At 38.1% G+C, this 13,405-nt stretch overlaps 1 protein-coding gene across 2 annotated transcripts in view; it reads left to right on the top strand.

The window, feature by feature from the left end:
- Positions 1 to 5,024, top strand: part of BTLA (B and T lymphocyte associated) — a 31,545-nt gene extending 26,521 nt beyond the window's left edge. For both annotated transcript variants that reach the window (XM_070406180.1, XM_070406179.1), the window contains exon 6: positions 2,723 to 5,024. In XM_070406180.1, coding sequence (XP_070262281.1) covers positions 2,723 to 2,998 — 276 coding nt within the window. In that variant the 3' untranslated portion in view covers positions 2,999 to 5,024. The remainder of the gene's footprint in view (positions 1 to 2,722) is intronic.
- The last annotated feature ends 8,381 nt before the right edge of the window (positions 5,025 to 13,405 follow it).

Below are 13,405 nucleotides of genomic sequence, written 5' to 3'. Positions count from 1 at the left end.
GAAACCGCCGATAAATGTAGTGAGATCCTCAGGAAATCTAGTGAGACCCTCGATGTTGTGATAAAGGACCAACTAGAAATTAAGCATACACTGACTGAAATAAAGAATATTATACATACCTCCAACAGCAGACCAGAGGATCGCAAGAATCAAGTCAAAGATTTGAAATACAAAGAAGCAAAGAACACCCAACCCGAAAATGCCAAGAGCAAAAGACAAAGAGAGAAGCCTAAAATCAGCAAGAGAAAGACAGTCAGTTACCTACAAGGGAGTACCCATACAACTGTCAGCTGATTTCTCAACAGAAACTTTGCAGGCCAGAAGGGAGTGGCAAGAAATATTCAAAGTGATGAATAGCAAGAACCTACAACCAAGATTACTTTATCCAGCAAAACTATCATTCAGAAGTGAAGGTCAGATAAAGAGCTTCACAGATAAGGAAAAGCTAAAGGAGTTCATCACCACCAAACCAGTATTATATGAAATGCTGAAAGGTATCCTTTAAGAGGAAGAAGAAGAAAAAAGTAAAGATACAAATTATGAACAACAAATACACATCTATCAACAAGTGAATCTAAAAATCAAGTGAATAAATAATCTGATGAACAGTATGAGCTGGTGATTATAATAGAATCAGGGACATAGAAAGGGAATGGACTGACTATTGTTGGGGGGAAAGGGGTGTGGGGGGTGCGGGAAGTGACTGGACAAAAATCATGCACCTATGGATGAGGACAGTGGGTGGGGAGTGAGGGCGGAGGGTGGGGTGGGAACTGAGTGGAGGGGAGTTATGGTGGGAAAAAAGAGGAACCAATAAAATAATCTGAACAATAAAGATTTAATTAAAAAAAAGAAAGGGTGCCATATTAGATCTCTGAGACTGACTACAAATTTCTTAAAAAGGCACCTGTATGGGAACCATGGAATAGAAATCCAAAATAGAGAAAGGAACTGGTAAACACTTGGCAGACACATATAAAAGCCAGAGTTCTCATCTTATTCCAGAATGGTCCTTTAAGGGTATAAAAGTGCTGGTATACTAAAAACCACTAACTTGTACACTTAAAAAGTGAATTTTAAGGTACAGTGGGGCCTTGACTTACGAGTGTCCCGACTAACGAGTCTTTTGAGATACCAGCTGTCTCTCGGCCGATTTTTTGCATTGAGTTGATAGAGTAATTTGAGTTAACGAGCTCCTTTACGAGCTCGGTCTCGGAACAAATTAAACTCGTAAGTCAAGGCCCGACTGTATACAAATTATGTCTCCACACGTTTTTAAAAGTGTGTTGTAAACTGGACAGTGCCATACAAACACAGAGTAGGAAAGCTGCTTCAACATTTGCCATCTCTGCCCACCACAGCAGGGCGCACCCACCTTGTGCATCCACCCTTTGATGAGGTGCCCACAGGGTAAGTTCAGCCACAGAGCACCACGTTTTCTTTACCCCACTCATTCTAACTGTTTCCCATGGAAATGAGACATGTTTTGGAAAGAAGCCAGGTAACAGTCCACAGACACAGATTGAAAAATTCAACAGAGAACTTGATATATTGAATATTTATGTCTATTAGGTCACATGGCAGTCTTCTTCTTCACCGCTCCTCCGTAGACTTTAACCAGGCTCCTTTGCGTGAAGGTTGGAGCACTTTTCATCTGAGCTAAGAGACAGGGACACAGGGACCTTGAAAGAATCTCTAATGCTCTCCATCACCCAGCCTTAGTGTTATTTCCTGGGCAGTCACCTCATCAGAGGGAGGCAGTGTACTCAGCAGTTACCACCTAGTTTTTCAGGCCCACACACGCTTGTGTGGTAGAACTCTGCTGAGGAGTGGATGGACCACTGCACACAGAGCAGTGAAAACAACATAGGGCCATATGAGGCATGTAGACTATCAAAAACTGTGGACCTGATACCTTAAAGCAGCTAGGCCAAAGTTCAAGAACATGAATGACAAATTTGGGATTTAAAATTTGACATAAGATGACATCTTCATTTTTACCAGTTGAGTCCCCCTGTATAACTAGGAATTGCAAACAAGTAATTGAAAAGAGTGAAAAATATCGGGATCCATTTACTCTCTGTTTCCATAAGTTCACCTTTTTTACAGAAGCTTTCTGTAAGATATTTTACTCTATTTGAAAGCGTAAGAATTTTCTTGTGATATAAATAACAATAGAAATATTTTAAACTTTTCCTAAGCTTTGCTCCCCCCAAAATAAAACCCCAGCAAGGTTTCAATTCCAGGTATTAAATTATAATACTATATCTTGGATAAATCATAATATTTATTTTTCTGCACTTTAGAGGGTATCTGTTCTGCTTTATCTTTAATAATTTTATTCTAAACCATATAAATACTATCCATTATGTTGTAGGTTGCCTGAAGTCCCTGAGAAATATTTGGTGCTTTGTTCATAAATTTGGGCTCCGCTTTTCATCTTGAAGAGGGATTTAAAAGTGTTCCGTGGTCTCAAAAGTGACCAATATTATAGCACAAAGTAACTATTTGGGATGAACATAGTGGTCCTTAAGCTTTTATCCTATAATAAGGAAGAATCTGTTTTAAAAAATAGATGTCAACAGCATATGTGAGGAAAAGTTTATTATTTCTCCCCATGTACCGTATAAGGACTCAATTTAGCCTGCACTTATAGTTTGCTAATAAATATGCACCACCACATCTTAAAATTATAATTAAAGCAATTTTTTTTCTCTTGTAGGTTGATGTTCCTTGGCCCTTTAGAAGTGAGCAAATTGAAGTGGGCACCAGACAAAATCCCCAAACACTGCCATCAGAAACTGATGTTTATGATAATGACCTCTGGGTCAGTGTCCAGGAAGAGTCTGGGGTTTATTCTAACCCACGTCTGGAGGAAAACAAACAGGGCATTGTTTATGCTTCGCTGAACCACTCTATCATTGAAATGAACTCAAGACAGGCAAGAAATGTGAAAGAAGCACCTACAGAATATGCAGCCATATGTGTGAGGAGTTAATTCTCGCCCCGCTCTCCCACTAGTGGTCACTGGATGATCAGCATGTCCGTACCGTTACTTGAGACCTACAGAATGTCAAATGATATTCTTTGACCTGAGAAGATTCACTTTCAGGGGGGTCATGTTGGAGCTTGGATCTTAAAGGTCATTGGAACAAATGACTAAGTTCTGTTACAAAATTTTTTTAGAGCATTTTATATTATTGCCATGAACAACATCTCCTCTCCAAAACTGAGTGATATCATGAATAGCAGTGTAGTAGAACATTTAAACTTAGTTACATTTTACCCAATATGTAAAATCAATATTTCTTTGGAGCTATCAGAAATGCATGTAGGGAAGAGAGATATGTGTTATCTGCATCAGTTCACTACACACTCTTGAAAAAGAATGTCCAATTCAACTAACCATAAATATGGAAATGATAGTATGTTTATTTCCAGTCAATCTTTGATAATAAGAAATTTTCCTCTGTCAAACTAATGCTGAGGTTTCTTATATGTAAACGAGGAATCATTTTAGACTTGATGATATAAGAAAGTAATGAAAAGAATAAATCGTGCAATAAAGATGTGGAATATACCAACTAGATGTGGGTAGATGTTCCCAACACCGGAGAAACAAATGCTTCTATCCACCCTGTTAGATTGCAAAGCAAATATCTGTGGTGATGGAGCATTTAATGTATGGTGCATTTATAAACAATGTGGTGACTCACTGTTTGGGTTACAAAGTCTAGTATACATGAATTGATATTATGCTGCTGCTGAATTAATATACTTGCAGGTGTCTGAATAAACATAAAAATCAGTGAGAATAGTTTTCATCAGGCAGGTGAATACTGATGGCTTAAACTGCTTTATGGTCAACCTGATGTCAAACTTAAAGCACAATTAGTTGAATAAAGAAAAGTCAAGAATATTTAGTTGGCCAGTATGGGTTAAGATATTTTCAGTCACCACATCTGTATCTTGCTGTTCTTCTTAGTAAGGAATCAGGGCAGATCATACATAGTATGAGCTTGATAATAGTAGAGCTTGATAACCATTTGTTTTAAATATTGGGGTTGCAGCCACTTACAAGTATAGCAAGCATTTATGATTTCAGTTTTCTGAATTTCCAGAATACTTGAGTCTAATTATTTCAAAAAATAGCCTGCAACTTCATTCAACAGTTTCAGGCTATCGGAGTTCTCGGGTGCTGCTACTAAATAACGCAACAGACCTCATACAGTGCGGACAACAGAGGTTAGAACCCATTTGAACAAATACACGAGCTGCTGCACAAATGAATGTGAAGGGGTGTGTGTGTGTGTGTATGTGTGTGGGTATTAGTGTCTAGAAAGAAAGGTGGGTGATTTAGAGAAATGATAAAAGAGAAGCTGACAAAAGTGACATACCATTTCAGTTTGCTAAAGAAACTCAGAAAACTAGAGCAAATGAGTTATTAAAGAAAATGTATGAAAATAATGTATGAAATTATGGGGATAGGCATATGACATCCCATAAAAGTTTTTGTCCTAAGAAGACTAAACAGATTTTGTGGTGGAGCATTTCTTATGTAACACTGGCGTTAAAATTTTAACCCTTAGATTGGGGTGGTGAGTATTGTTTTAGACTCATTGTTATCCAGCCAGTATAATATCATTGCTCCTAGAAATTTGAGCAACCAATTTTGTGTAGTTTTCTTTTCAGTCAAGCTGCATTTACAGGAAACTTATGTACAAAAGATAAATTAGAATAGCATGCGGTATTCTTAAAAATAGAAACAGGAAGAACAGGGAGGATACACTTAGCTGTCCTTATCAGATAAACACACAAAGCTGAACAGTTCCTTCATAATGAGTTTAAATATATATATATATACATATATATATATGTATATATATATATTTATGAATAGTGTTAACAATATTCTTAACATGTCTTGCAGTAATGTTGATAATGATTTCAACTCTGTTAATGATTTATACTTATATTTGTATGATGCTGCCAAAATCATAAATCATTTATGTTTTTATTCCTTCTTAATAAAAGGTGTCAGAGTTATATATGTATTTTGTAAATAAATCTATTTCAGTATTACTTACATGGCTTATTTCATTAATGAAATATGAGAAAAAGAATAGATAATTTAATGATTTTCCATGATTTTAAGATTGTTGACTATTCCCAATAAGAAGGTCAAGTTATTAAAACTTATTTGGAATAAATAATGTTGACTTTTATACCAAAAAGTGCATGGACATGAACTTTGAGTGATTCTCAAATCTTATGGCACATAAAAACAACTTGAAGAACTTGCTAAATTGCAGATGACCAACTCACAGCACTAAGAAATTCTGCTTAGAGATTCAGCATATGGCTCTAGAATCCTCACATTAAAAATCACCCCAGATAAATTAATTTTTTAATCCTCACCTTAGGATATGTTTTTATTGATTTTTAAAAATATATATTTTATTGATTTTTTACAGAGAGGAAGGGAGAGGATAGAGAGTTAAAAACATCGATGAGAGAGAAACATCGATCAGCTGCCTCCTGCACACTCCCTACTGGGGATGTGCTCGCAACCAAGGTACATGCCCTTGACTGGAATCGAACTTGGGACCCTTGAGTCCGCAGGCCGACGCTCTCCACTGAGCCAAACCGGTTAGGGCTTTATTGATTTTTTTAATCCTCACCTGTGGAGTGAGGATGTTTTTTCCATTGATTTTTAGGGAGAGTAGAAGGGAGAGGGGTGGGGGGAAAGGGAGAGAGAGGCAATGCAAGAGGAGAGAGAGAGGGAGGGAGGAAGAGAGAGAGAGAGAGAAACGTCTATCACTTGCCTCCCCCTCCCCTGCCCCCCAGAACCAGGGATCAAACTAGCAACCCAGTATGTGTCCTGAATAGAACCCATAACCCTTTGTTATATGAGGCAATGCTTCAACCAACTGAGCCACCCACCAGCGCACCCCAGATGATTTTGATGTGGGTTTCTCAGTGCATAGGCTAATCTGACAGGGACATGGGACAAGGGCAAGGTGCTGGTGATGCAGGACCCTATCTACAATAAAGGTCCCAATAAAAGACTTTGAAGGGAAGAGCAGGAAGAGTCTCAGAAAGGGACCCCTATTGCTCACTGTTGCTCATTGTCTCCCATTAGCACTTAATTGATTAATTGTGGAGATGGTCCTAATTGCTAGATGAGGGGGGTACTTGCTGGTGCATTTTCTTCAAGAGTTGGATTGGCTGTCCAGACAAATGCCTGTGCTTACACTCAAACACTGTTTTAAAAAAAGTATATATATATATATATATATATATATATATATATATATATAATTTGTTTTGCCCATCAATGAAGCCTTTCTAGGTCCCAGAATTGATTCTCTAGCTTGATCATATCTATCAATCTATAAAAGCACACACACATTTTTTAAAAGAGCCGCTTTAGGTTCAGCAAAGCTGAAGAGAAAGTACATAGAATTTCCATATGCTACCTGCCCCCACACACGCACAGCTTCCCCTGTCATCAACATCCTGTGCCAGAGTGGTACATTTGTTACAATCAGTGAGTCCACAGTTTACATTAAGATGTACTGTTGCTGTATTCTTTTATCTTTTTCTTTATTGTTGAAAGGATTACATAGGTGCTCCTTTTCCCCCCATTAACCTCTTCCAGCCTGCTAGGTTTTGACAAATGTATGGCAACATGTATCCTTTATTGTAATAATGTACAGAAAGTTTCACTCCCCTAAAAATCTTCTGTTCCATCTATTATTCATCCTTCCCTCATCTCAAACACCTGGCAAATACGGATCCCTTTCCTGTCTCCATGGTTTTGCCTTTTCCAGAATGTCATATAGTTGGAAGATCATACTGTATGTAGTCTTTTAAAATTCTTTTTAGCACTGAATAGTATTCCATTGTCTGGATGTGCCCAAGTTTTCATTTCCTTGGTTGTTTCCTAATGTCGACAATTGTGAAAAAGCTGCTATAATCATATGTGCGCAGTTTTTTCTGGACAGACATCAGTTTCAACTCAAGCAAGTACCAAGGAAGGTGATTGTTGGATCATAGGATGACAATATGCTTAGATTTGTAAGAAACTGTCAAACTCCCTTCCAAAGCGCTGCACCGTGTTATTTCCCATCAGCAGTAAATGAGGGTTCCTGCGGCTCCACAGCCTCACCAGCAACTGATGGTGTCAGTGTTCGGATTCTGTCCATTCTGATATGTGTACTGGTTTCCTGCTGTCTTAATTGCAATTTCCTAATGATATATGATGTTGACATCTTTTCATATGTTTACTGGTCATCCGTGTATCTTCTTAGCAAGGTATCTGTTAAGTACTTTGGCCTATTTTTTAATCCAGTTGTTTTCATGTCGTTGAATTTTAAGATTTCTTTGTCTTAAAATTTATTTGGATAGCAATCTTTTATCAAATATGTCTTTTGCAAATATTTTCGCCCAGTCTATGGCTTGTCTTCTTATTTTGCTAATGGTCATATCATTTATAGCACTTATTTGTTATTGTGTTTGCTGCCACACTAGACTGGGGCTTCCCATGGGCAAGAATTATGTCACATTGCTCTTTAGCTTCTTAGTTTGGTGCTTGGCACATGGTAGAATGAAATAATGTTTAAGGAATGGATGATTGTGTGTGTGAAGTGAGTCATCTGCTACCTTGCTACTCAAAGGATGGCCTTCAAATCAGTAGCATGGTTCTCCCCTGGCAGTTCTTAGAAATGTAGAATCTCAAGCTTTACTTACTTCATAAGAATCTGCATTTTCACAAGATCCCCTAAGTGATTTGAAAGCTGTGATCCACTTAGCCTTTATGAACCCACATTGCCCCACAGTAGTTAATTGTGGTAGAAGCTAGTCACTCGTTTGGAAAGTTCTATTTTACGCAGCAACAGGGAGGGTTTCACCACCCAGCCCAGAGAGTAAAAATGGTAAGTGAGAAAGAAAACATTACTAGTTTACAGAAAGTTTGTGCTAAAATTAAGATAATAGGAACTGAAAATTCTGTGCTAGAAATCAAGGTGCAGGTTCAAAAAGCAAGTTCTAGGGATTGATCTTTAAATCGGGCCTATGCTGAAGTTAGTCAGGGATCACTTTATCTGCAAGCAATCTAAGACCACATACTAGGCACCTAACACTTTGCTAAATTCTGAGGTGACAGGGTTGAGTAAGATTCCATTCCTGCCTATCATTGCTCGCAGTATAGGTGAAGAGGTAGAAACTAAACAAAAATTACAATCTGATAGTTAAATTTTATCATGAAGGTGGGTACAGAGTGCTATGGAAACACCAAAACTATATTTTTCTTTGCCTGTAAGGACCATGTTATATTCACTGTATTAGAATTTGTGGTATTATATTACTAGAAGATATATTTGCGCACGTATGTACACACAGACATGTAAATATAAATTTATATATATCATCTTAATCAAAAATAAAAGCTAAAATTAATTTATTTAATGTTATTATTCATTAACTTAAACCAGATGGCTACCTTTTGGTGAGAGGAAAGACAGTGTGGAAACTCAGGATGGAAATGAGATTTTAATGAATGTATCTTGGTATAGTTTTAATTGGAACCATAAAAGTTATTTGCATAATTCAATAGTAATAATTTATAAAGAAAAGTAATCCCCCCATATCAAAAACAAGCTTACTGTCTATCAGGTTAATAACCATGTATATATAATAATTGCATTAAGTAACTTTAATCTGAGTTTTAACTATATATCCATGTAGAAATATAAAAACAAAAAGAACCATAATGATATTTTAATCTCAACTTGCTATTTTTCAGTCATATTGGTATTGTTTATTTAAAAATAATATATGAGTTTAATAAAGGATAAAGAAAATATATAACTATTAATATATTTAGAAATAAAACTTTCTTACATAAAAAAATTTAACTCAAGTATAAAATTAAAAATGTTAAGATCCTGCAATCCAAGTTTCAAATTAGAAGTATAAGCATAAACTCATGATTTTCTCTATTAAAAACCATTTTAATGCTATTAAATCTAAACAAATTAAAAGAAGCAAAATAATAAATATTCATAGATTATACAATTTTTAAAATATATTTTTATTAATTTCAGAGAGGAGGGAGAGGGAGAGAGATATAGAAACATCAATGATGAGAGAGAATCATTAATCAGCTGCCTCCTGCACAGCCCCTGCTGAGGATGGAGCCACAACCCAGGGCCACAAGCCCTTGACAGGAATCAAACCTAGGACCCTTCAGACCACAGGCTGATGCTCTATCCACTGAGAAAAACCGGCTAGGGCCAGATTATATAATTGTTAGCCTGATAAACTCCAGGAATTAACTGGACATTTACTTTATAAAATTAAGGTGAAATGTTATAAAATATACAAAAATAACTTCATTTATACATTACAGAACCATAAATATTAAATGGTAGCTTCTCAAATACCAAGGGATCAAATTGATTACACTAGTAGAGAAGACCAGATAGACAACTGCAGCAAGCTAATTAACACCTGCTTTGTCTAAATCAGATACCTGATAGCTCTATCGTCGCCATATGATAGTTGTCTATTTTCCAAAGTTTTCAAGAGAAGAAATAAGCCCAGTTTCTATGTGGAAACATCCAATTTTTAAATCTTAAAAGCAAATTTTTTTTTTAATTGTGAAAACCAACTAGAGCATAACAACAGACTAGATTTGTGCTACAGTTCACCAATTTCTATCCGTTATAAACAAATAAAAATGTTAGAAAATTTAAAAATTAACATATTTTTTATTGATTTCAGAGAGGAAGGAAGAGGGAGAGATAGAAACATCAATGATGAGAGAGAATCTTTGATCAGCTGCCTCCTGTATGCCTCACACTGGGGACAGAGCCAGAAAATGGGAACATATGCTCCATGCAGGAATCAAACTATGATGTCCTGGTTCCTATGTCGACACTCAACCACTGAGCCATGGTGGCCGAGCTCTAGGAAATAAAATTTAAGGCAGGCACACTTTTTAGTAATAAATATATAACTATATATAACTAAATATATCCAGGTACATATTATACTGGATATTCTTAAATATGTAGAAAAAAACTTTAAAACATTGCTAAAGAACTTCTGCCTCAAGTCATGGTGAAAAACGTTGTACCAGACTAGCCCTTAAATATTAAAAAATTATAACTGGACAAAATATGTGAAGCAACTCTTGGATCTCTCTTCCATTTCCCTTATCTTTTGGCTAATAAGGTTCAATTATTTTTTCTTTTTATCTGAGTTATGAATAATTAGTTCCAAATGTATTTTATTGATTTGGAAATCTGAAGTATTCTAATCACTACCTCTGACCTCTGCTGGTTTTTAAATTTTTAAGTAGAAATTTTGTAGAAGTAAAACAGTTATAGAGGAAGAACACACAAATAAGTGCAAAAATTGTTGAAACTGAATCAAATACCTTATGTAATCAGCACTTTTTCAGACCAAGAGACAAACATAACCACCACACCAGGAGCTTCCCTAATTTAATGTCAAGAACTATAAGCAAATTTAGTTCAATGTTGAGAACTGTAAAAGTCTGATATTATACCTTACTTGCAAACTGACAAGTTAGCTGCCATAGATGCTGGGAGAAGACATGATATTCCTGGGTCAGAGACAAAGGATTTTATTTATGTAATAGAGGCCTGGTGCACAAAATTTGTGCACAGGGGCGGGGGTTCCTGAGCCTGGCCTGGAACCGCTGGCTCCTAACCACTCACCTGCCTGCCTACCTGATCACCCCTAACCGCCTCTGCCTGCCGGCCTGATGCCCCTAACCATCTCTGCCTGACGGCCTGATCGCCCCCTAACTGCCCACCCCTGACAGCCTGATCACCCCTAACTGCCCCCACCCCTGTGGGCCTGATTGCCCCTAACTTCCCTCCCCTGCTGGCCAGATCACCCCTAACCGCCTCTGCTTTGGCCACTGCCACCAATGGCTTTATCCAGAATGGACGTCCAGAAGATGTCTGGTCTAATTAGCATATTACCCTTTTATTAGTATAGATGGTAAAGCAAACAGCATGAGCATGGGCATGTGTGTGTTACTTTCCCCTGCCCTTCAAGTGCCACTGGAGTGATGAGGATGAGCCCAGATGGATGCCTGCCCAAATGATAACTTGCATTATAGGAGAGAAATTCAAAAATTAGGCAAATTGATCTTTTTTACTGTGTAGTAAACAGAATTGCCCTTTGCTCTGAGGCAGACATTACCTCTATTTTCAAGGCTTTTTTTGAAAAGTTTCTGGGAAAGGTAGTATGGAATACAAGACCTTGGAAAGAATTAGAAAGATCCACATTTTTTTTTTTAATTAAAACTGAACTCCCATGAGAGAAAAGGTTCTAGAGAGGTTTGTTGTTACGTGTGTGTGTGTGTGTGTGTGTGTGTTTTGTTTTTGTTTTTGTTTTTGTTTTTTGGCAGCTCTATTGACTGAGAAAAATCTCAATGGGCCAAGAAAAGAAAATGGTCACAATAAACATAACTGACTGAAGTAGAGTTTAAATTCCAGCTTTTCTGTAGTGGCTTTTTTGGCTCTGCTCTTTCCCACCAGCCCTGACCACAGGCCCTAGAGCATCAGAGGGTCCTCTGGATCTTTGGGTCTCAAAGGAATAGGAGGATTAAGCTGTGAGGTCTCAGGGATCCAGAGTCACAGCAGGTCTCATTCAGCTTTCAAAGCAGCCAAACCCTAAGCACCCAAAATCACAGCAGGACATTTGCCTGTGTTATCTTTCAGAGTAAATGTGATTTATCTCTTTTGAGTTTAACTGCATTTACTTAATTGATTCTACAGTTGCTCTTAATGAATTTTGATAGAATTATATTTCCTAAAGTAGTATTTTTGAATACAGATGATCCTATCCTATATAATAAAAGGGTAATATGCAAATTGACCCTAACAGCAGAACGACTGAGAATGACTGATCACTATGACACACACTGACCACCAGAGGGCAGATGCTCAATGCAGGAGCTGCCCCCTGGTGGTCAGTGCACTCCCACAGGGGGAGCTCTGCTCAGCCACAAGCCAGGCTGAAGGCTGCCAGCACAGCAGTGGTGGTGGGAGCCTCTCCTGCCTCCTCAGCAGCACTAAGGATGTCCAACTGCAGCTTAGGCCTGCTCCCTGCTGGCAAGTGGACATCCCCCAAGGGCTCCCTGGCTGCCAGAGGGATGTCTGACGGCTGGCTTAGGCCCGATTCCCCAGGGAGAAGGCCTAAGCCAGCAGGTGGTCATCCTCCAAGGGGTCCCAGACTGCAAGAGGGCACAGGCCGGGCTGAGGGACCTCCCCGAGTTCACAAATTTTTGTGTACCAGGCCTCTAGTATAATAAAAGGGTAATAGGCAAATTGACCCTAACTGCAGAATGACCGGTCACTGATGCACACTGACCACCAGGGGTCAGACGCTCAACGCAGGAGCTGCCCCCTGGTGGTCAGTGCTCTCCCACAGGGCAAGCTCCGCTCAGCCACAAGTTGGGCTGACAGGCTGTGAGCACAGTGGTGGGGGCGGGAGCCTCTCCCACCTCCTTGGCAGCACTAAGGATGTCCGAATGCGGCTTAGGCCCACTCCCCTAATCCATTAGTCAGACATTCCCGAGGGCTTCCGTGCTTCCAGAGTGAAGTCTGACTGCCAGCTTAGACCTGATCCCCTGGGGAGCGGGCCTAAGCCGGCAAGTGGATATTCCCCAAGGAGTCCTGGACTGTGAGAAGACACAGGCCAGGCTGAGGGACATCCCCCTGCCCCTGAGTGCACAAATTTTTGTGCACTGGTCTAGTTTAAATATAATTCTTATGAATTCCTTTACACTGAATCTGCTAGAATTGGATACTATAAGTATTATATTCTGATTGAATTAATTAGTCCACTGTTACTTAAATCATAATTAAAGTCTGACATAGCCAGGTGAAGGTATTTGGAAACAATAAAGACCATTAATCTAAGCTATGAGTTATTAAAAGTAACTTAATATGTATTTGAGTAAATTTGATTGGCTTTAAAAATAATGCACACACAAATGAAAAACTAAAAACATCACTGCTACCACTTATTAGCATTTTTATTAATCTATTAGTGTTTTTATTAGCTTAGCATTACACTCATAGATTATGAGCGTTGAGATTTTGGAACAATTTTGTTTCTTGTTTTATAATTTCTACTTGATCTTTGCATTTTTGTTTCTGAGATTCTTTGTTGTTTAAGATTTCTAAATTCTATGTAGTTAGAATAAAATTTGCTTTTAAAATACTACATATTATATAAACCTTCCCATTGTACACATCATCTACCTTTATAAAGTCCTCATCATTTTGCGTATTATTTCTAATGTAGTTCTTTAGTAACCAAGCATCACAAAACCAGCAACCCATTCCCATCAGACCCC

This window comes from Myotis yumanensis, unplaced genomic scaffold, assembly GCF_028538775.1.
Source record: "Myotis yumanensis isolate MYYU_CA2020_CCGP unplaced genomic scaffold, mMyoYum1.0.hap1 SCAF_2, whole genome shotgun sequence".
Taxonomy (NCBI): Eukaryota; Metazoa; Chordata; class Mammalia; order Chiroptera; family Vespertilionidae; genus Myotis; species Myotis yumanensis.
Note: the sequence above shows the minus strand (reverse complement) of the source record. Positions and strands in the feature narration are given on the sequence as shown.